At 39.8% G+C, this 25,562-nt stretch overlaps 1 protein-coding gene across 2 annotated transcripts in view; it reads right to left on the bottom strand.

Moving 5' to 3' along the window:
- The window catches only part of MARCHF1 (membrane associated ring-CH-type finger 1), an 843,574-nt gene that overhangs the window by 41,179 nt on the left and 776,833 nt on the right, over positions 1 to 25,562 (bottom strand). For both annotated transcript variants that reach the window (XM_067737026.1, XM_067737025.1), the window contains one exon: positions 12,648 to 12,828. In XM_067737026.1, coding sequence (XP_067593127.1) covers positions 12,648 to 12,828 — 181 coding nt within the window. The remainder of the gene's footprint in view (positions 1 to 12,647; positions 12,829 to 25,562) is intronic.

Below are 25,562 nucleotides of genomic sequence, written 5' to 3'. Positions count from 1 at the left end.
ATTATCTCCATTTTACACATGAGGAAATACAGGCATGGAGAAATTGAGTAACTTGCCCAAAGCTCTAAAGCTACAATGACTGCTTTCAAGGTGCAAACACTGGCAGGCTGACTCCAGAGCTCAAGCCCTAATCATTACACAGTCAGGTAGAAAAAAATAAAAATAACCAGGCTATTGGGTTACTCTGTATCAGAAGTTTTTAAAAGAAATATTTCAATGCATCAATAAAAAGGATTAACAACTACGTCAGGTGTTCATATGCAAATGACTGCCCAGTACACTTAGCGGTCACCCTTCAGAAAGTAAACACGAAATAAATTTTCGTCAAATATGCCAGGCAAGGCTAATGATTTTCTTGAACATTTTTATGAACTCCTTAAGAGTTTTCAGTATGTTAATGATTTTCCTGCCTTCACCTTGCTTACATCATTAATTTGCTCAGCAAATTCTTTATAGATAAACTAAGTTGCAAACTTAAACCAGCATAACTCTTACGTGGATGACTAAACACCCCGAATCACTGAACAAATTAATCAATGCATGTACCCCTATAATCATCCAACTCTTTAGAAATAGTTCTTTGAAGATGTGCATGCTACTCTCTTAATGGCCTTCCAGTGAATTCAATGCTAAATGCTGATTTAGTAAGAATGGAAAAGTGAATTTGCTAGAGCATCGATTGGGTGATGGGAAACTGGGGAAGATAATAACACCGCCACTTTGTGGGACTTTACTGCTGACAAAGGACTTGTACTTACATCATTTTATTCCTCAGTACAAACTGAAAAGTTGGCAAAGTAGATATCAATATTATTGCCACCCTTCCTCCTTCCTCCTTCAGTTTGATAGATCCCATCTCAGGTCACAGGATGCACCTACAGCCACAGGGTGGCTACACTGGGGGTTTGACTTTCGCTGTCCTGCACACTCAGCCCAGGTTCTTTTCACTGCATCATGCTCTACTCCATTGGGGAGATATCTGCAAAGATAGATAGGCACTTCTACCCTGCAGAGGTCATAGACTCTTGGTCTGGGGGCTGAATCTAGCCTTCAGATCTGTTTTGCTTTGCCCGAATAAATCTTGAGTTTGATTAGTTACGGTTGTTTTTTAAAAATCAGAAGAGATTAAGCTAAATCTAGAATTGTGGCTTCATCTGGAAAAGCAGTTGATTTGGCAACAATCAACTACTGTTGATTTCTCTGTTTAGAGTAGGTGTGTCTATTTCAGAGTGCCACGGTCTCTTCTACTCCTTAGCACATGACCGGTATTGCCTTATTTGCCATTTATCCTCCTAAGAACAGGCTGCTTCATTCATTTATCTTACCTGCCTGGCTCCCAATAGAAAGTGAATGCTCTGTGGGACTGAGAAGCTTTCCACAGACATGGGGTAATTTTCCTCAGCCAACTTGGGCACGATTGTCTCTGTGTATCTTCCCAGCTTTGGTTCCTCACTCACTCAACAACCTTTTCATTTAATTTTCTTTATTAAATTGTTCTAATGGAACAGAGAGGTAGTTGTGAAATTGAGGATTCAAAGAAGTCCCATAAACTTCCTTTTGATTATAATGTAATAGCTGGAATTTTATTAACCCTGCCCAAAGTTACTAAAAATATCTCTCATATAGTTTTTAAGTCTACTTCAAAATATTTTGACTAACTCATTTTCAAACTCTCAGCCTTCACCCCTACTTCACAAGAATGTGAATTAGGGGTGTGAATGAGATCAGAGGACTCTACTTGTTTATCACTATAATCTTACTACCAGGGACAGTGACTGGCACATAGTAGATGCTCAGTAAATGTTTGTTGACTGACTGAATGAAAGTGGGAGTAGTGAATCAGGACTGGGCATTCCTGGAACCCTCTCAGTGTGGTCTTTCAGACACAGTTGGCCCTTATCTATGGTGTGGTCTTATTTATGCAGAGAGTCTAGTAGGAGATTATCAGTCTCTTGGGAGATAACTCATTTCCTGGAGGCAGAAAAGATCTAGCTCAAAAATTTGTTAGCTTTGCTTATTGGTAGAAATACTTCATCAAAATATCAACTTTTGCAATAAACTGGCTCTACGTTTACAGAAACACTAGCCTTCAAGAAAACAGAATCTTTCTTAGATTCAACTAACCCTTCAGTCTACACTGGTTTTCTTGGTTGTGCAAAGAGAAGATGACTTTCAGCCCAGCCTGCCTCTTTTCTTAGGGCCAGGAGTCTTCCATGTAGTGGAAGCTTGCTGTCAAGAACCATTTGAATTTGCTTGACTTTTTTTTAGTTCTTAATGACCTGTTTACAACTTATAAGAAAGAAGAGTGTGGCCTGGACCCTCTAGCTTCCAGTCACCTCCCAGGACACCTCGGGTACTCAGCCGCCCTATACACTCCCCTTTCCTCTCTCTGCTTCTTTCTTTCTCCTCTTCCCTCTCCCTTTCTTCTTCCCTGTCTTCCTTTAGTCATGCTTTTCACTGGCTTTCTTTTTAGAATGTGTAGAGAGTGTGTCTTGTTTTACCCACCATGATCTGCTCTAAAGGGTAACAAGATTGAGAAAGCATACACGTTACTTCTTCAGGACTTGAACTTGGACTCTGTTACTCAGCATCCTGTCCTGTAGAACCTGAGCTACTGTGGGTGTGAAGTTTTTCTTCTGAACATTTAAAATTCATTTAATGCGAGGTCCCTTCCTCCCTCCCTCCCCCCTTCCCTCCCTCCGTCCCTCCCTCCCTCCCTTCCTTCCTCTCTCTCTTTCAGATTCCTCACTTTGCTTTTTTGTAAAATCACAGAATTTTATGTTGGAAAAAACTTAAAAGATAATCTTGTCCAGACTCTTCGTTTTACAGATGAAGAAACTGAGGCAAAGGTCAGAGGGATTAAGCTTCAGAACCAGAATTAAAATCTGATCTTCTGGGACTTCCCTGGTGGTTCAGTGGTAAAGAATCCACCTTACGATGCAGGGGATACCGGTTCGATCCCTGGTCAGGGAACTAAAAGATCCCGCATGCCGTGGGGCAACTAAGCCCCATGTGCCACAACTACTGAGCTCCCGCACCTGAATTAGAGCCCACATGCCACAAACTACAGAGCCCACACGCCCTGGAGCCTGCGCGCCGCAACTAGAGAAGAGAAAACCCGCGCTCCACAACTACAGAGAAGCCCGCACACCACAACGAAGAGCCCCATGAGCCACAACTAAGACCCAACGCAGCCAAAAATAAATAAAATAGATAAGTGGTAAGTAAGTCTTAAAAAGAAGAATCACATATTTCAAAAAATCTGATCTTCTGACGTGTAGCTCTTTCCTTTACTATTTGAATGGATTATTTGTCTTTTTAAATTTACTGTAACTCCTCTCTGTATATTTCAGTTAAAAGAGGATTTAAACGTATGACTCATTCCTGACTGCAGGGGTCTCTGTGTTTTGGGAATGGAGTGTGAGGTCCCCTGGAGGAAGATCTCTATGATGGAAGCGCTGTTGTCTTCCAGGTCTTCCCTCTCCCCTTTGCTTCAGGTCTCCGTGTGGAGGGACCTTCCTTAGGGGAGAATAGCTTGCCTCTCAGAGAGAACGGGAAAGAGAATGGGGTATGGATTGCCCAACCTCTCTGCCTCCTGACCCACTCTCCCCACTTTTTATAATGTTCAACGCCATACATTTCACAGGGGCAGGTCCTGCCATATCTGGCTGGGGTAAATCAGCCTAATTTGGGGCAAAGCGTTCATATGCAGGGTGACAGCACTGGTATGATGAGGCTGTGGTGTATCTATGTGGGAAGCAAGAATCAGGAGCCACTTGATGGTACCAGGGAGAGAAGAGTAGAAAATTGGAAGGAAACTGGCTTGTGAAGGATTGGTCCTCTTTTAGAGTGAAATCTTCCAGCCACTGACCTCATGATAACGTTCATAGCATCACACACGCATGTTGATGGACTAGGTGGGGCTCGACACCATCCTCCCAGATAGATCATATCAAAGTCTCCCTCATTTCTCTCTTACTTGTCAATCCAATAGAAAAGGAATTTGACTTGGTTTAAATAGTTTTTCAAACTATTTTCAAAATAGGCCATGTTGATATTTTCAAAAGGCCATGTTGATTCCCAGTGACTTATGTTTCAAAATATTAAACCAAAAAATTAGGGAAAATTTTTTCTTATGTTTTATGCCAAGATTTGAGCAATGAATTAAGAAAAAAATCCCAGCCAAGAGAGAAAAATGTTTAGTTGGAGGAAAATTTAAATATGAAAGTAATTTGATAATCATTCCACCATCTTAAGAAAAATGAAAGTGAAAGATAAATTTACCTCTTTCTGAGAAAAATAAATACCATATGCTAACACATATATATGGAATCTAAAAAAAAAAAATGGTTCTGATGAACCTAAGGGCAGGAGAGGAATAAAGACAGACGCAGACGTAAAGAATGGGCTTGAGGACACAGGGAGGGAGAAGGGTAAGCTGGGACGAAATGAGAGAGTGGCATGGACATATACACACTACCAAATGTAAAATAGATAGCTAGTGGGAAGCAACTGCATAGCACAGGGAGATCAGCTCAGTGCTTTGTGACCACCTAGAGGGGTGGGATAGGGAGGGTGGGAGGGAGGGAGACGCAAGAGGGAGGGGATATGGGGATATATGTATAGCTGATTCACTTTGTTAAACAACACAAACACACACAACAATGTAAAGCAATTATACTCCAATAAAGATGTTAACACAATATATACATACCTCTTTCCCATAAAAAACCCTCAGTCATAAGATGATGCTTTGGGGAAAGCTTTACTTGTAACTGTGTGTGTGTGTGTGTGTGTGTGTGTGTGTGTGTGTGTGTGTGCGCGCGCGCGCGCGCACACAGATGTGCATCTGCTTTTGCACATTCTAATTTGATGCTTTTATGCTGTCCATATGGATCACTGCAACACTGATTCCATCATTTTAACCACAGTTTACGTTTCAAGTATCAAAATACACAGTATATAAAAGAAGTTCCATTCTGTGTGTCCCTTATCCTTGGCAAAAGGAAAATAGATCCTCCCAAGCAGGGCACTGTGTCCAGTTAAAGACTTCAGTAAAGAATATAATGTAAGTTAAGTGTTTCTTTTCATATCTAGAATACTAACACCAGGTAACGTTCTAACCAACCCGGTGAAGTTATATTCTTCAAGGGATAATGTTCAAAGAGAGAAACTGAACTAAATTAGTATACAATTGGGACTTCTAATAAGGAAGTCCTGAAGAGAAATGTTCCAGCCAACAATGATCATTCAGGAATAGTTTACTTCTGTCTCCTTTGGGAGACCTAGCAAATCCTGCTGTTTTCCCAGATGTCCAACTGGTAGCTAATACCTTCTTGATTACCCCAGGTTATGGGAAGCATGGAGAACAAAAGAGAAGAGACACTTTGCTATGTGTCTACAGTTACTGCAAAAAAAAAAACCCTCTTGATATGATGGTCTCACAATAAAGACCAAATATACGGTGGCTTGCTCTCTCTGAACGACCGTTCCCATTCCCACAGAAAATTCTTGATTCCCACACCACTACCCACCAACTACCATGCTTTTCAAATTTATTACACCTTATTGTAAGTTATTCAGCCTTTTCCATCCTTCTTGCAGGGGACTCTAGGCCCTCTGAGAGCAGGGGTTTTCTATCTGGTTCTCTACTGAGCACCACTGAGACGTGGTAGATCCTACCGGGAGTTGAGTGAATGAGTGAACTGGGCCCATTGGCACCTTTTCAGGACAACCATTCAGAACACAGCTGGCTGCGGCGCTGGGGTCCACTCTGCCTAGGGGGAGGCCTATTTATGGATGCAAGCTTCACAAAAGAAGAAGATCTGCTCCCCAGAGAAGAATATTTCTATTTTGAACCAATTATTCTATATTATTGAGCCCAGTTGACTTCATAGTTGTTTTTCTGTTTTTGAAATTTTACAGACTAATTGACCTACGAGTGTTTCCTCAAAAGACAAAAGGATGAGGCCGTGTGATAATTCCCAGGTACCTATTAGAAAAATATGCGAGATGCTTGTATTTTCCATCTCATGATTATCTGACACAGACATGTTGGGACTGTTACCTACTCACCCTGGAATATTATTTTAATCGAAGTATCAACTGTAGTTCAATCGAGAGCATAAAACAAGTAACAGCAACAAAAACCAAGAAAAATGTTTTAGTACAGAAGATAATGCTCCCATTGAATTGAACTCCTTCTCTTTTCATGATCTTCTTTTTGTTATCTGCTGGTTTCCTCACTCTCTCCCTTCCCACAGCAAGCAGTTAGGAGCCTGCTGGCCCCTCCTTCTCACAGAATAAAGCCCCTGGAAGGTAAGGGAAGTGCTAGGCTGGAGACAACGCCACCACTGGACAGTGAGAAATCTGTGTGGAAAACTTCCCGGATCATTTGGAGACTATGAGTTTGAAAACAGAATCACTTCCTAAGAGTATTCTAAATCACTGAGGGCTCATATAATAATGAAACTGAAACTCAGCAAGAAGATGGTTGAATGAGCATGCACTGCAAATTATGAGTACGGATGTTCTGCAAGAGTATAAAGGAAGCTTTGTCTGGCCCTGTACTAGGGCAGAGATTTTCATTGCTTCCAGGCTTACATGTCTGTGAAGAAATGAAACAGCAAACCTGCTCCCAAGAACTGGGCTCTGACTATAAGCGAACAGCCTGGAGACATCAAAAGTTCACTTGCGGAGGGCTTTCTTATCATGTAATCCCAAGTAATTTGAGTCAAACTGAGAATTAAGAAGGATGCTATGGAGAACTCCAAGAACACTAGACCGGTGTCAGCATGACACGCCTGCTAAAACCCTTGCCAATGATCAAAGAGAATCACGCAGAAGTTCATCTAGAACTGACTTCAGCCCTTTATAGACCCAAGTCTATAATTTTGATTTTGTTGTTTTTGTTGTTTAAAGCGAAAAGGCAGTAGCAATGTAGTATGTTGAATAAGGGCTACTGGAGGAGGAGAGGAGTGAAGCACATGCTCTGAGAGCAGGAAGAAAGAGAAACTACAAAAAGCAGATAGAAGGGCTTTCAAAGCACAGTAGGCTGGCAAATGGGAGTGAAGATAAACGGCTGAGGCTGCTGATGTTTTCAGCCTGCAAAATAACTGATGTTTATATAATGATGTAACTGAGTATTAGGAAAATATACTGGGTGAAACAAGCATGTTTAAAAAAGAAGGTTTTACAAGCTATGGTTACCAAAGAGGAAAGGGGGAGGGACGGATTAGGAGTTTGGGATTAACAGATACACACTACTGTATATAAAATAGATAATCAACAAGGACCTACTGGAAAGCACAGGGAATTATGCTCAATATTTTGTTATAACCTAAAAGGGAAAAGAATCTGAAAAAGTTATATATATATACATAACTGAATCACTTTGCTGTGCACCTGAAACTAACACATTGTAAATCAACTATACTTCAATAAAAAAAAATTTAAAAAGAAGGTTTTAGCAACCATTTTATTTTAGAAAGTTTTAATTTGAAAGATTTCCACTAGATAGTTTAAGTGAAAACTGAAGCTTTGATGCTTAAAGGGCAAGGTTCCCAGTGCTTATGGCAGTGAGATGCCATGCAGCCAGCACATGCTATGGAATCAGGAATCTCGGGGTGTGAGACAGCAAGTGGCTCATTTGCTCATCTGTAAAATGGGCTTCACGTGCCTACACACAATGGAGCTGTAATGAGATGAAATTAACTGAGAAATACATTCCAAACGCCTGGCACAGAGCAGAAAATTCAGTCTGTGGTGGTTGCATTAGTGAAATTGCAAATCACCCATAATGCTAAGTAAAGGATGCATTTTGAATTTCCTTTCTGTATTATTATGTATGATTATTCAATAGGGTGCTAGAAGCTGCTGGCTAGGAATCTGACTGCACCCTGCCTGGTCCAATGTTAAGGCTACGAACTGCAAGAGCTCCAGCTCAGCAGAGAATCAGTAACACCCTTCGGGTGGTTCACCTGCTATGCTAACTTGCATTGGCTCTTGGCTATTCTGAAAGATGGATGCTACCTCAAATTAAGGAAAGGGAAAAAATAACACAGTAGTTGTTAAATACAGTTCTTTATTTTCTGAAAATAGGTATTTCAACTAAAGCATTGTAAGTCACTATGGTGGAAATGTAGAAATATAAAAATGCTGTATTGCACAGGGAACTATATTCAATATCCTGTGATAAACCACAATGGAAAAGAATATGAATAAAAATGTATATATATGTATAGCTGAATTACTTTGCTGAACAGCAAAAATTAACGCAACATGGTAAATCAACTATCCTCCAATAAAATAAATTTAGAAATATCGAAATGATTATTCCTTTTTATTTAGCATAATAAGTTCTACAGAACTTACATTTATGAACTTACCAATCTTCAACTGTTTTTGATCTATAAAAATGACAAGTGCATATGGTTTGACCTAACTGCTACTAAAGCAAACGTAATTGAATTGATTCACTGCCTCATTTTATTTGCAGAAATGAGACAAGGAACTGATGCATGGATTTGCATATTTTGTATTATCTATTTTCAAATAGTTTGTGAATGGAAAACCATATAGAGAACTCTTTTAGGGAAGGACACACAGTGTCAGGAGTATTCTCTGTCCTCATTAAGCTTAGCTTTCTGTCCAGCAGCTGGCTTCTGCCATTCAGGAGTGAGATTCAGATCTGCCCCATGCAGTTCTTCAGCTTCAGAACAGATTAGTTTCCTCGTCCTGAGACTGCATGCAGTTGCAGACAGCACTTAGTCGTTGCTGCGCTTTCTGTATTTTTGACTTTTCTGGGCCCTGAGAATTATTTCTGATTCTTGGTAACTCAGTAGATTAATGAGACTTCTATTGAGTGTTATAAAAGTAGCTGAGCCACTGACTTAAAGGTGATGAAAACTGCTTTTTCTCAAATAAGGCCTTGCTTTTATTTAGGCTTTAAAGATTTTCTTCTGGAAACATTAGGATACCTTGATGAATTCACTAACTTAGATTTTAGTGTAGTAACAGTAGCAATTAATGAAGTAAGCTTTCACTGATATCTTTAGAGGCTATTAAGCCCCAAGGTTTGTCAGACTATGAAGATTTGTACCTTTCTACTTCAAGAAACCATTTCATCTCCACAGAATCTCCTGCCTTCATTGGCTAATGACAGAAATTCAGAATCATTAGCTAAATTAATTGTTTCATGTGGTTGGTCTTTAGAATGTTATAAACTGTAATAGAATTACTGAGTTGAGAGCAATTAATTAGATGTACTTTGAATATATTCTAATTAAATGCTACACCTGTCATTCTTAATGACCACTTGAAAACTACCAAAAGAAAACTGTTGATGAATCTCAGTGCCATGAAAATAAACCATCCAGAACCGTTATGCCTCATGTCTGTATAGTTCACATCACTTCAAAATCTGAAAAGTCATTTCAGATACTGCCATTGAAGTATTACCACAGGGCCCCATAATTTTAAGGGAGAAAGTGAAAGTGTGGAATCCTTTTTTTAGGTTTTTAAAGCCCATAAATCATAGAGGTAGGAATAGCATGTATATTTCTTATGTCTAGGACTGTGTTAGACCATGTTAGACCAGGAGCTGAAAATTCAGATCTGTATACCAGAGCCACAGAGAGATCTGATGCTCAGAGATCACTGAGATCTCATGCTCAAATGAGAGGAGATGTCTCAGGATCAGAAAGAAGGAGGACTGAGAAATGCAGGGCCCTTGAGGGCAAACAGCTTTACAAAGGGGCCAGCCTCCCGCTAGCTACACTGGTTGTTGTCTTACGGATATGTGGTTCCTGTCAAGCCAGATACAGTGGTTTTCAAACGAATACAGATGTGTGGGATTTTACATGAAATCATCACAGATTCAAATTTTCAGCCCTGTGGGTCAAGTAAAACACATCTGTGGGCTGTTGGCAAGCAGCCTCTGGATTAGATTCTGACATCCTCTGTAGGTATATATGCTATTAAAAATGAAGGATGTTGGGCTTCCCTCGTGGCGCAGTGGTTGAGAGTCCGCCTGCCGATGCAGGGGACGCCCCGGTCCGGGAAGATCCCACATGCCGCAGAGCGGCTGGGCCCGTGAGCCATGGCCACTGAGCCTGCGCATCTGGAGCCTGTGCTCCGCAATGGGAGAGGCCACAACAGTGAGAGGCCCGCGGAACCCCCCCGCCCAAAAAAAAAAAAAAAATGAAGGATGTTGACATGCTGCCTGCCCTTCATCAGTACTTACGACCAATCAAAGGAAACGTCTGTGAAAAGAAACTAGGGTATTTCATTAATCAACAGATAGGATGTGCCCACTAGGTTGCTGCAATATATATATTTTTAAATTTTTATTGGAGTATAGTTGCTTTACAATGTTGTGTTAGTTTCTGCTGTGCAGCAAAGTGAATTGGTTATACGTATACATATATCCACTCTTTTTTGGATATCATTCCCATTTAGGTCATGACAGAGGACTGAGTAGAGTTCCCTGTGCTATACAGTAGGTTCTCATTGGTTATCTATTTTATACATAGTTGTGTATATGTGTCAATCACAATCTCCCAGTTCATCCCACCCCCCCTTCCCCTTTGGTATCCCTAAGTTTGTTCTCTACGTCTGTGTCTCTATTTCTGCTTTGCAAATAAGTTCATCTGTGCCATTTTTCTAGATTCCACATATAAGCAATATTATACGATATTTGTTTTTATCTTTTTGACTTACTTCACTCTGTATGACAGTCTCTAGGTCTATCCACGCCTCTGCAAATGGCACAATTTTGTTCCTTTTTATGGCTGAGTTTAAGATTAAAAAGATAGATGTATTCGTAGTCTTTCTCTGGTTTGTAAACAGGTTGGTTGAGGAAAAAAAAGATCTTTTGAAAGGATTGTTAACTTATTGGGAATGGAATACTAAGAAAGGATCAAAGCTGTATGTCAGGGGTGATTCTAGAAAAGCTGAAGGTAGAAGACTTTCCAAGGTCCATACAACATCATGTACTGTTTATGATACAAAAATGGGGGAGGGGCACACAGTATGAAGAAGAGAAAATTAGAATATTTTATTATCCTAGATTGTTGTTCTCATATTGAAATACTATGTTTGAAAAGTTGAAACGAAAATTTTATACAGATGTAGGTTGAAAAAAATGGAGAACTGTACAGATGTTATGAAACAATTGGTACTTCCCTGAGGGGTAAGAAGAGAAATTTACAGAATCACAGAGCACAGTGTGTCATGTAGCGGCTCCAGAGAGCACACAGCATCCTTCAGCGGATAAAGCAAAGGGCAAGGAGGTAGGGTCCGTTTCTATTTCTGGCATCTATTGCTTTGGGACTTGGAGGATCAGAGTGTCACCTTTTGGCACTCAGGTCACCCCACATGTTAAAAAAATCCATAACTCAAAGGTGTTTTATGCACCAGTTTTGACATCTATAAACCACTGGCAGATTTTAAAAATCAAGGCTATCACAAAAGCAGGGACTGTTGTTCTCCCTCTCTGTAATTTACAGAATTCATGAAGATTTGCAATGGCCAGCCACCAATCAGATGTCTATTGGAATATTCTTGTTTGCTTTACATTTCTGCTCACCCTGGAACCCATCACCTTAATTCATTTTTTCTTTGCATGAAATTTAAATAAAAAAGCAGCTCTAGGCAGATTCATTATTTAAGTTGCCGTTTCCATACTCTCCTTTGGAAATTGAGGCATCCGTATACGTAAGGCTTCAGTTAGGCTAAAAGATAAGTTAACATGCTAAAATCCAGGGTCCCAGCTATCACGCATGAAGTATATAAAGTTCATTGTCTTTGTTTGCATCCTTTACAAGCTATCCTCGGCCAGCATTGATTTAGATGCTAACTTTATATTCAACTCAATTCTTACCTTCATTCTTTAGAAAAATATAACACATATGAGAAATTTGAAGATTAAATTTATAGATAAAAATACTTACCTCTCTCTTGCAGCTTGATGCACAATATGGAAAAATAATACATGAAAAAATAAAAATAATACATAAACTATCAAACCAAATCCCCAGATAAAGGCAAACACAAAAAAGAGTCCACGCCTTGTAGAAGACATCATTCTCTTCCATTACCTAATGCCTGGCTTTCAAGAAATTAGGTGAGTTCATATTGTTTAATCTATGGGATCTATTATCTAACCTTCTCGGGAAGTGACTTCAGTAAGTATCAATGCAATGTTCTCACAGTTCTCATCTATTCAATTACCTTGACCCACAGGTATATTTTGCACACACACACACACACACACACACACATATGCACACATGCACATAAACACGGACACACACATGCAAATGCTTTTCTTTGGCTTTGAAGAGTGAAACAAAAACCACAGGTCCTAGACCCTAAAACAAAAGTAGGGAGGATAATCTGTAAACACTTGGCTGCATTTTACATATTGAGCCCAACCCAAGATGTGTATTCTTAGCGGATACTAGCATGTTAGCAAAATCTTATTGCGGAAAAGAAATGGGTTTTTAATATGTGTGTGTAACTGAATCACTTTGCTGTACACCTGAAACTAACACAACATTGTACATTTTTACTGAAGTCAACTATACTTCAATTAACAAAATGCCTGCTTTGTCGGCTCTCTCACACCCGTCCCAGCGACACCCTACCTTGCGGAGGGGCTTGAGCTTGGTCTCCATGATGAAGTCGTACTTGCACAGCTCACAGCAGCGCGTGTCGGAGCTTTTGATCCACTGGTGGAGGCAGGCCTGGTGCACGAAGCGCAGGGTGCCCGTGCAGCGGCAGGGCGTGATGAGCGGACTCCCCTCATCCCCTTCGCAGTGACAGATCCTGGGGAGGATACAGCAGCCGGGTGAGATCTCTCCCTCGGGGAGCACACGGCATCCTCCTCCCACACATCCCAGGCTGTATTAGAAACTGCAACCTCACATTCAGACCCATGGACGTCACACTTCGGCTTAATGCTAGAGCTGAATCTATGGCCAATACTAATTTCCTTTCCCTTGCATAGTCGTTGCTGGACTCTTAAGTCATGTTCAAAGGCATTAGACACCAATACATCAAAAATGTGCGATCATTCCTACACGGAAGTCAATTTTAACAGCATAGCTATTGAGCTATGTCCCCACCTTCATCTATTAAAAGTCAATATCCATAGGCACAAGCTTGCTTTCATATACAAAAGTTACGACTTAGTATTCTAAGGAGTGCTGGAACCTGGTAACTTCAATGTTTTACTTTGATGGTAGTTTTATGGGGTGTATACTTTACTACATATGGTATCTTACCAATGTGGAAGAATTCTGAAACATTTTAACATGCTACTATGGAATAAAGTGAATATAGAAAGTCTCAACTAGGAAATATTATGAAGATTTTCCTAGGAAGATGCACACATATTGGGTCAAAACAAAAGGCCTAAACTGTCAATAATCATCGTCACAAAAGTTACTGGTTACAGAAAGTTCAAGTACAGTAAATCCTACTGTTTTAAAATGTTAATTACTACATCTTCCAAGGAACTCCTAGTTCAAGTAGTTTACTGAATTACTATGACTTCTAGTGTCACAGATTCATAGTCTATGAAATCTTCATTATTCTTTTCTTCAAATTAAAAAAAATAATTTGTTTTCCTCACTGGATAAGTTTTTATACCACCAGGTCACGAATTCAAACCTTAGAACTTCAATAATTCTTATTATATAACCAGCTGTTAGAAGTTGTTACTAAATTTAATTAGAAATATTGCTTGAACTCTGTTAGAAATATGAATGGAATGTTCCCAAAACACCTGTATATTAATTTTTTGGAGCAGAATCACAGTGGTAGGCTGGAAGAATGTTTGAATTGCTGCTACTTTCCTTTCATACCTCTTCTCCGGAAGCATGTTTTAAAGAGTGGATTTTAAAATATATTTATCTAGCTCAGCTGTCTCCCCAGGGGAAATGTGATGGTTGGTCAGATTGTTACTGCAATGAGATACAGGAATTGAAACCCAACCCTCCCCTAACCTCAAAATAAAGAAGTATGACACAGTACACTAGTATCCTGGATCTCTTTTTCTTAAGTAAAGCTCTTTGGGTGGAGTGATAGGATGAGAACACAGGAAAGTTCAAAATCAGCATCTGCCTTTCCCTGGACAGAGTTAGGAGGTATCAGTGTTGGATGTTGCAGCCCATGTCAAAGGCTGGCGTGGTGGGGAAAAACTAAAACTCATCTCAGAGCCTATTCTTTAATATGAAAGCCCGAGATATGTCCTCTCTCCAAACGTGTAGGTCCTAGGATCAGGGCTTAAGTATACTTTATAGCATACCTGTTGCCGACAGACTGTTGGTCAGTGGATGCTTGTTGACTAAAGGAATTGTTCAGTCAACAAACTGTGACTTATTATAAAAGCAACCAGTGAAAGCATATCTGGGTTTCTATAGCACATCATTTAATTGTAATATTTATTTTTTTGAGTCACTGAAACCTAACGCATTATATACATCACGAGCGGCTGAGATTTCTGAAGTCCTTTGAACCTCTTCTCTACCTGTTCCCACACAAAGATACTCCCTTAGGTCAGGGGCCAGCACACCGTGACCCATTTCTTCCTGCTGCATGTTTCGGTAAAGTTTTATTGGACCACACCCACACACGTTTGTTTATGTATTATTTAGAGCTGTGTTTCACTATAACTGTAGACCTAAGAGTTGATGCAGAGGCCATGTGGCCACAAAAACTATCATCTTTACTACCTGGCCCTTTACAGAAAACTCATGTCTTAAACATGGTGATCCTGAGTTAAAGACAATGTCTGACTATTATCGACAATGATGAAAACAAGGTTCAGAAAATAAATCACCCCAAATTCTGCAAGTAACAAAAGCTGAAGTAAAGGTTCCAGAGAGAAGCACACAATAAAGACGAAAGTCCCTCCTGACCCACCACTGAAGCCCGCTGGTCCACAGCAGTCTGCAGGGACAGGGGGTAAAGTTTCTTGTTTGAAAAAGAAAAATTTGCAGTTAATGCCATCTCATAATTCGTCACCACAAAGGGGGTCAAGTGTTGCCCAGCTGCCAAGATGATTCTGAGGCTCTGAGTTTTTACTAACTTGAAGAAGTAATTCATCATAAGTAGATGTAAACAGGGACCGCGCTGATGACTGAGTTCAGACTGACCACAACAGTTCTCTGCTTGTAGTCAAGACTTCTTAAATCTTACAGATTCTTTTTAAAGAACTTCTGAAACTGTCACCCGAAGCATCACTGGCAATATCACTTTTTCATAAAGTTAAGATTATTTCCCATAGGAAAAATCAAAAGCTTGGTTCATTTCCATTTCACAAGATTTCTTTTTATGTGATTTTAGCATTTTGAATTTTTTCTAAATTATCCAACTCAGGTTGGCTCCTAAAGAGTCTTTTTCAAACTATGCTGATATTGTTCTAAATGAATTTAAAAGCTAAATATCAACTTCAAATATCTGCTAGAAATGAAAATAAAGTGACAGAGCCATTACAGGAAGCATTAAACAATTCTTAAATTGATATACTTCACACAAACCATAATTGCTAAATTATAAATGAAAGCATAGTAATAAAAATATAAACATGCTTTTTTCCAATAGATTAACTGTGTAGAAAAAGCGATTTCAATAATAAAATAAAAATGCACTGTAAAATAATCATAATTTTGATGCATTTTTACCTTATGGGAAATCGAGACTCGGGAATTAAGTGATTTTTTAAGATCACTGATGGTCTACATTGGTGTCTGTCACCTAGCGGCAGGAACAAGCTGAATTCACAGATATTACTGGCATTTTAGTATCTTAACTGGCTGCTTACAGTCCAACCACCATGTGTTAGGTTTTCACCATTTATGACGTGAATAAACATCTACTTCCATATAATTTCTAGTTTTCTGTAAACAGTGGACCACAAAATGCTATTGAGCAAATTAAATTTTAGAAAATGTGTGTGTGTGCGTGTGTTTGCAGCTTCAAGTCCCCCCCTTAATGTTTGAGTTTTAAGAAAAGTTGGCTTTTTTTTTTTCAGTCATATAGATCTGAAAACGACCTCCACTGCCAGCCCAGACCCCATCCCTTGCCAAGGCTTCTTGGCTCAGGTAGAATAGTATTTTTTGTTATGCCTAAGTTTTTTAAAAAAATAATTCATCACTTAAAAAAATCTTTGTGAGGGCTGTAGTGATTATGTAACTTTAGAATTATTTTCATTCATTCATTCATTATTTAATTCATTCACATTTTCTTAGTTCTTGCTACATGCAAAGAAAATCAGACACTAGCATCTGCACGGAGGGTGACTTGAGAGGAAGAGAAGAGAACCTGAAGGCGGGGACACCATTTGGGCAACGATTACAAATATCTAGGTATTAAGAATCTGTAACAATGTGGTAACACTTGGGAGGAGATGGGAGACAGCCTGCAGAGAGTGTCAGGATCCCCGAGGGCCTTGCTTGGTTTCCATGACTACTAGCTTTGGCATCGAAGCACATCTACAACATGGGACTCTTCAAGGCAGTCATCCCTGTAACCTTCAGACAGCATTGCAACTCCTTTCCCATATTCCATGCCATTTTTTCCCCTTTCTCTATGCCCTCATTTCCCTACCTACATTTTCTTCCATCCTCCTCTCTAACTAAATAAGCTTTAAACACAGTACTAATGGACACTGCTATGTTTGTAATGGTTTAATTTAGACGTTAATCTTTACTCAAAACCAGTCATCATGCTTCAGAGTTTGGTGCCCATTCTTCCCCTTTCAAAGAACCAGTTTGGTTTTATTGATATTTTTCTATTTTTTTAACCTTTATTTTATTTATTTCCTCTCTGATCTTTATTATGTCCTACCTTCTGCTGACTTTAGGGTTTTTTTGTTCTTTTTCTAATTATTTTAGGTGGTAGGTTAGGTTATTTGAGATTTATCTTGTTTTTTGAAGAAGGCCTGTATTGCTATGAACTTCCCTCTAAGAACTGCTTTTGCTGCATCCCATAGATTTTGTATGGTTGTGTTTTGATGTCCATTCTTAGAATTCACTTTCTTAAGCTAAAAAATGATTAGAACACATGTTGGGCAGAAGCCATGTTGAAAGGTAGTAAGCAGTTACAAGAAATTAGTGCTCAAGTAAACAAGTGAGGAGATATAACCACTCTTTTTGAGAAGTATAGCACAGCAATGAAAGGATGGTGGACTAGAGAAAATTTTAGTTTTCACTTTCATTTCATTTTTTTTAACAGTAAAAGCTGACTGTGTTCATAAGCAGAAGTGAAGGTGCCACAGAGAGGGAGACACTTACAGAAATAATCAGGCAAGAGAATGACCCATTGTTAAATGAAGTTTCTTGAGAAGTCAGGAGAGTGTGGGGAAAGAAAAAATGGTAGAGGAATATCTTTGGACAAGTGCAAGGGTATCCAGGAGGGAAACAGACACCATTTCCCGTGAGCAAGAGGCAGAGGAGAAACGGCAGGTGAAGATGGAAAGGAGGTGGGGGCAGGGAAGGTTCAGCCCCTGGGCCTAGGGGGGTCTTACTATCTTCCCTGATATAACAGACAACAGGTAACTAAAGGGAAGGCAGGAAGGCACGGGGTTACGGTCTCACAGAGGCTGTAAATAATTAAAGAAAGCCACTGGGAGAATAAGATGGAAAATTAACCAAGCATGTATATCAGAATCATGGAGCAGCCATGAGGTCCTCGGTGAGATGAGACAGCATGGATTTATGGTGGACGTTCTGGGACTCAGTTTGCTGAGCAGTCAGAGAGGTCCTACAAAGGGTAGCACAACCTCTCCGTGCCGAGATCACTAGGTCAGGCTGGAGAAGGATGAGGAGAGAAGGATTCTGGTGCATCAGAGAAGACGGTGTGAAGATAGTTGTCATAAAGTCTAGATGAACTGAGCAGGGAAGCTAGTGAAACCACCTCATGGTCATTGTATTATGAGAAAAGGATGGGTTTGAGAGACCAGAAGACACAGCAATGCAGAAGAACAGATGCTGAAAATAGGAGGAAATGGGACAAAGATTGTCCCTGTGTACAATATGCATTCATCTCCCTCGTGGATGAATTTGTATCCCTTCTGTTGTATTTTTTCCATTGTCACAGAAAAAATAAAAAATATAGACTTATTTGGTGCTTGAGGTTCACAAGCAAATCCAATCCTGACTCACATCCTTGTTTTCCCCTCCAGTAAACTGGTGAAGTTCTCTGTTTACTCATGTGCAAAATGAGGTCAAAAATAACTCTTAGGGTGTCATGAGAATTAAATAAAAGAGTACATGTCTGGCATATAGCAGGCAATCTAATACTTGTTAATTTTATTATGGCTAATTTGTTAATTCTGTCATGGGATCATGGGATTAATACTATTGCTACTACTATTATTAATGTGGTTTTTCTATGTTACTGCTGCCAATGCACTGGGACTAACAGCTTTTAGCAGCTAGTTTGTGAAGTCAGTTAAAGCAAGTGCTTGTAAGGCCAAGGTCATGAATTCTGACAGCATCCAGGTGAGTTAGTTATGACACCTTTGAATCCCCAGGTTAGTCGAGTCACAAACATGTCTCAAAGAAATCCTGGCATGGGAGTGTGTTTAGAGTAAACCTGGGATGGGATTCAGCTTCACTCTTCTGTATGTTGGGTGCTCTCAGACAAGTTTTCAGACAGTTGAGAGGCCCGTGTACCACAAAAAAAACCAAAAAAACAACAACAACAAAAAAAGAAGAGCATGCAGGATGATTGTAGGGACTGAAATAGTGACTACTTATGGAGGACCAGCCCAAAATGTCGGTATTCTGGAACCTGGAAAGATGAGAGATGATGGGGGAGATGATCCTATGATAAGACATAACAGGTGCGTTACCATGTGGAGAATAGTATACAATTCAGCATGTCTAAATTCATGGGTAAAACTCGTCTACCATAATTTAATATTGTAGGGTACAAAGCTTACCTCTTAAAGTATGAGTGTACTCATTTTGAGAGAAATAAAAAAAAATACTAAGTCCTACATTTAACATCTTGGAGGGGAAAAAAAAAGCAAGGAAGGGTCATTACATGCCAATTGTCTTTAGATATATGACAGGCTATTGTGTGAATGGGCAGCTGGTCTTATTCTGAACCATAACTGGATCCAGGGAGTACAAGTTAAAGAATATATACATTGATATATACAGAACTTTCCAAAGATGAACTGAGCTTGCCCAGGAGCGTGTGGATTTCCCACCATGGAAGGTACTCAAGCAACAAACATTAAGTTGTGTGATTACATGGCAGGCATAGTGTAAAGGAATTCAAGCAAGGAATTCATGTACTTAAACTACATGACCTAAAATTTCTAGTGTTGTGAGTCTGTTTTCCTTCCTTTCCAACAGACTGATCTCCCTGCTCCACCCCCTGAAATTTCTTTGTCAGCATTTCCCCTCTGCTTATCCTGGGAGTTTTGTACTTAACCCTTTGATTTTTCCATTCTACGCTGACTGCTCCAGGGAGGCCATCCTGGACCACAAGTTCAAGCATTGCTCCTAGACTTGTGATTTTAAAATATTCATCTCCAAAATCAACCGTTGCCCCTCCAACAGCAAGAAACCTCAGCCGGTTCTTACTGGTTCCTGCATCTCACCATCTCCAAAATAGCCTCTCTTCCCAAAGAGGCCATTCCATCAACATCAACATCCTGTTCTATTGCTTGCCTTTGTTTTGAGCCTTTCAGGTACTTCGTACTCTAAATTTAAATGATCAATATGCCAAAAATTTTTCTCCCTTAGTGTTTTGGTTTTTTTAAATTATTTTCCTCTTTTCATCCTCACTGCCATTGCTCTGGTAGTTTTGAATTGTCACCAGATACACAAACTGTCTTAAAGCCTTTGCTCCTTCCAAATCATTCTTTAAACATACAGTTATTCAGATCCTCTTAAAATACTGCCATTCTTCAAGAACCCTATCATCAATCAAATAAAATCCAAATTACTTCACCTGGTTTTCAGCTGACCTTCCATAATTTGGATTTACCTTACCCATCCTGCTGTATTTCCTCTTAATCCCTAACACACAGGCATAGCAGCATGCTACAGAATTTACCAGCTGAGAAGCTATGAGTTTTGCCACAAATAACTTACCACTGTGCCAAGATCTTGATTCCTCTCCATCTAGAGGGCATTTTAAGGGTCTGGGTGTGTTGTCCATTAATCCCAGTTAACTCACAAATGTTATCATGTTCTGCGCATGTCATGATGCAGAAAGTGTTGGGAAACACTGGTGTGCTTTTTAATAGTACAATCACCATTAGAACCCTAGTTCTGCCGGTACAGTTCTGTTACCTCACTTAATCTCTGGTATTTTCAAGTTCCTCACCAATAAAATAGGAAAATAGCAGTGTCTACTTCATAGGATTGTTTATAAGAATTAAGTTAATTAAGTGTCAACTGTTAAATACTGTTTTTTTAAAATTAATGCTCAGATGTTTATTTCCTCAGCCTACTGCGTTCTGTGACTGTGCTTCTGGGAATTTTCTCAAATATGATCCCAAACCCCTGAGACCCTATTTCTTTCTTTTTTTTTTTTTTGCGGTACGCGGGCCTCTCATTGTTGTTGTCTCTCCCATTGCGGACCACAGGCTCTGGATGCGCAGGCTCAGCGGCCATGGCTCACGGGCCCAGCCGCTCCGTGGCATGTGGGATCCTCCCGGACCAGGGCACGAACCCATGTCCCCTGCATCGGCAGGCAGACTCTCAACCACTGCGCCACCAGGGAAGCCCGAGACCCTATTTCTTGATCACACTTCATTTAAATTTAAGCTGCCCTAAGACTCACATCCTTCATGAAATAGACTCTAGATCTTCTTTCCCTACAGCGTTTGAGGTGTCACTGTTCTTAGCACAGATACAGATCCGGTCTTTGCTGTCTGTTGTTTCATCTATGCAAGTTCTGCTATTATGAGCTGAATAAATTCTTGTTTATTAATTTTGAGGGTCAGGATCTTCTTTGCATGGAAAGAATAGCAGGATATTAAGAGTAATTTAAGTGATGAGAGTGTTAAAAAGTCAAGGTGAAGATGGCTGATTCCCAGACCGCAAAAGGATTGGGAATGCTATACTTTAAACTATCATTTAAGCATGTACAGACCAAAAGAGATAGCCGAGGTTAGTGAGATGATTTATCAATTCTCAGAAGATGTTACCAACTACCAGTGTTTTGTTTATGTTTCGGGAAAACTCACTTATAATGAAAGTGAGAGATGTACGACCCTTACAAGTACCATGCACTCTTTATTTGCATTTGACGAACTAAACTGAGGTGTACCAGTTTTACACCCTCTCTGAGCATCAGAGGAAGTCAAGCAAACCGATCTGCTGTAGAAAGGAGAAGTAACTCTTATTTAATAAACAGAGAAGAAGATAGGCAGCATTTAATATTAGTCTTAACGGCAGCTGTTTCCAGCAACTCTTATTGATATGGAGCCAGAATATATCTTTAGAATTAAAAGAAAAAGGCCTTGCAAATCAGGTTTCTAAGATTTCCCTACAGAGATGAAGATAAGTATTATGAGCTACCATTCAGCCTGAGATTTAAAATATTCTAAAAACTTCTATTAAAGGTACAATTATGACATAGGAATAAAAATATTTTGTAGAGAGCTGATACAATTTTTATAATCGTAAGATGGGTCATTCTGAATCTACAATCTTTTTCTACAGATGAGTGACAGCTCTTTACACACAAGTGACTTTTTAAAGTGTTTTGTTTTCTCAGAGGAATATTTTCAACTCGAAAAACCTGGTATATACCACGACTTCCTGAGTTTGATTTCATGCCCTAATTTGTCACCACTGACTTGGTCAAAACCTCAGACCATCTGCACAGAGCTGCAGGGAAGGATCAACAACAAAGGCAGAAACATAGCAATGTCCCTGGTTCCTCACTGGGCCCTGGAGCAAATCCAAAGTCACAGCTCATCAGCTGTGTCTTCTTCCCATCGGATACCACATGAGGGAAAACAGTGGAGAACATAGTGATCACTTGTGCCAATGATGGAAGCAGAGGAAGCCAAGGCTTATTTGAGTTCACAGGTACTTGGGTTAGGTGAGCTGCAGTGGCTTGGTAAGATGCTATCTGAATTGCTCCCCCTGCAGCCCTATCACCTCTGGTGACGACTCGAACCTATTGATCCCAGGAGTTTAAACCCTGATTGGGATCGAAGGTTGTCATAAGAACTCCCCTATTAGTGGCTAGCCTAGTGATTCAATCTCATAGTAGCCTAGGTCCTCTTGGAGGGCTTTCTGAGACGTCTCCGTGGGCGCATGGAGTATGTGAGATTTCTTCCCGTGTATTGGCATGTGTAGCCCCAGGTGTCCCAGCCCCAAGTGTACCCAACAACAGGATAGATCTTCCTCAGTAGTCTTAGTATCAGCTCAGATGGTCCAAATCCTCCAGGTCAGGAGAGATCAAACGATGGGTTGTGCCCTATGGGATAACCCCTCCTTTGTTAGCCATCACCTTGCTTTCCCATCCACACTCTGTTGGTGGGTTCAGACAGAGCACGGTCTACTTCTGAGTAGAGAAATGGATTTTCCCCAATGGTGCTTACCTTTCAGATCCTACCTTATAATTTTGGTGACATAGAGATGAGTTAATAGATAATAAACACTGAATAAATATCCTGAGGTAATGATTCTCTCTACACTCTCACACATCACCAACATTCATTTTATGTCAGCTTTGAGACCTTTCTGCGTGTGTTCGTAAGATGGACAAAACTGAACTAGAGACATTTCTAAGCAGGAATTCTTAAAGTTGTTAGGCTCAGGGCTTCCCTGGTGGCACAGTGGTTAAGAATCCTCCTGCCAATGCAGGGGACACGGGTTCGAGCCCTGGTCCGGGAACATCCCACTTGCAGCAGAGCAACTGAGCCTGTGTGCCACAACTACTGAGCCTGTGCTATAGAGCCCGTGAGCTGCAAGTACTGAGCCCATGTGCTGCAACTACTGAAGCCCGCATGCCTAGAGCCCGTGCTCCGCAACACAAGACGCCACCACGATGAGAAGCCCGCACACCGCAATGAAGAACAGTCCCCACTCGGCTGCAACGAAGAGAAAGCCTGCGCGCAGCAACGGAGACCCAACACAGCCAAAAATAAATAAATAAATTTATTAAAAAAAAAAGTTGTTAGGCTGTTTTTATTAGCTGCATGCGTTGAAGGGAAAAGGAAAAACAAAAGGACAGATAACACACACTCATTTGCTTTCTGTGTAGATATAAGCAAAGAAATATATTTGGTCAGATGCAGAATAGGGCTTTTGTACATGCATAATAACAGAGCTATCAGAAAACTTATCATTATAACTTTTTAGTCCTTTTACTTTTCTGCATGTGGCAGAGATTCTTAATTCAAATTGATTTTGTGATACCGCTTTTTCTGATTGCTTAGTGTTTGAATCCTCATAACCTCATCCTCAACCATGACTTCTTTCTGTTTTTGTCTATTCATTAATCTTATCTGGTGGAGCATTACTTCAAAGGAAGTCTCAAGTTGCCATGCATAACTGACAAACAAGGTAATTTATTTACAGATAACCAAGAATGCACTGAATGAATTAAAAATATGATTCTGCATATAAATTCTCCTACATAGGCAAGCGAGTGTCTTGGCAAAATACTGATGTCTTATAGTAGCTCCAGCCACCCTGAGTGAACTGATTCACTTTTGATTCATTTATTCACGTATTCCTTTATTTGTTTATTTATTCATGTAATCATTCTCTCACCAAATAATCTGTTGCATGTGTGCAAGGTTATACGAGGTGGTGAGATAAATGCAAAGATGAGTAAGTCTCAGTCTCTGTCCTTCAAGGAGCTTATACTTTGACACTTTATACATTGGACACCTGCACAACTAGCTGGAATCCAAGTCACCGTGTGATGTATGCCATATCAAATGCTGTGCAAGGCGGGGAAAGAGAATGTGTAGATTGGGGTGGGGGGAGGGTGGTTACAGCCTAATGGAAGATGTTGATAGGAAGTGGAATTGGGGCCTGGGGAGAATTTTTGGCAGATGGAGATGGAAGTTGGTAGAATATTCCAGACATAGAAGATCCTTTCAGTGAATGCCTAGAAGTAGGAATCACTAGGTAATCGGGTCAAGTATGAGGCTAAGTTTGAAAGGAACATGAAAGTTTGGGTAGGATTGCATTGGGATGTCATGCTGACAAATTAAGATTGTGGAGAGCCTAAAATACATTTCCTTCATCCAGCACCAACATTTACACACACACACACACACACACACATAGACACACACACACACACAGGCATGCACATAAAAAGTTTTAACTATCAATATATTCAGTTGGAGGGGGAACTCAATAAAGAATCGGATTAAGAAAGAAAATTATTAGAAAGATTAATCTGCCTGTGTAACCTCAGAGATTAGACAGAAAAAGAAGAGGATATTACAATCATCAAAATCAACAGTAATAAGAACATGCACTAGTGTAATAGTCGTGACAATGAAAAAAGATAACAGGAGATACTGAATAAGTAAAGTTGGTGGGATGTAGACACGAACTTGGGAAGAGGAACAGGGATGAGCCGTGAGAGGAGAGGACTGACTACATTGACTTCAGGGTTTTAATTAAAACTATGATACAGAGAATGGATCAAAAAACAAGGTCCTCCTGTACAGCACAGAGAACTATGTTCAGTGTCCTGTGATAAACCATAATGGAAAAGACCATGAAAAAGAATATGCATAACTGAGTCACTGTGCTGTACACCTGAAACTAACACAACACTGTAAATCAACTCCACTCCAATAAAATAAAGAAAAAAGCTTCTCCGGACAGAGGCTCAAGATTAACCGACTTACAGGGCCTCTGAGCATTTGTGTGTCACCACAAGCACCACCTGGAAATGATAATGTTCATAATTTAATTTTTAACTTAGTTACACTGTATGGGGAGGGTCATTTTGAAAAGCAGAAGGAAGTAGTTCCACACATTCTCATAGATGCAATTTTCTTGGATTTGAGATATTTCAATGAATAAACATATTCGAAAGATGTTTTTCCACATAGCAACAGAATTACCTATGACAAATAATTATTTCAAATAACAAGCCTATTTGAAATAGACTTTTTTCCAATTAGCAGTAGAACAGCCAAGAGGTTTCTAAATATTAAGCCCAGAATTTTACCTTCTCTCTTCTCTGTGCATTAAAGAAAAAGACACATTCTGCACTGATATCAAGAAACTGGAGGAAAATATTACTGTTGCTCATATTATAGGTCAGCTATAAATCATCAGAAACCAAAACAAACTGGGAATTCATCATGAGAGTCATCTCCTCTTTATTTTATTTATCTTGCATTATGTATGGTGCAACACCATGCTTGAGGTTTTCATTTTGCACTTTTCACTTCTGTAGTTTGTGCATGAAAAAGAAATGTTCTACTTTACCTTTCATTAAACCCCATGTTGAAGTTATACATTTAAAATTTTTTAATTGTTTCTATCTTCACATAAAGACAGCTGCTTCAAAGACATAACAATAAGGCAGAGATAGCAGGA

This window comes from Pseudorca crassidens, chromosome 4, assembly GCF_039906515.1.
Source record: "Pseudorca crassidens isolate mPseCra1 chromosome 4, mPseCra1.hap1, whole genome shotgun sequence".
Classification (NCBI taxonomy): domain Eukaryota; kingdom Metazoa; phylum Chordata; class Mammalia; order Artiodactyla; family Delphinidae; genus Pseudorca; species Pseudorca crassidens.
The sequence above is the reverse complement of the archived record's forward strand: the minus strand, read 5'-3'. Positions and strand labels throughout refer to the sequence as shown.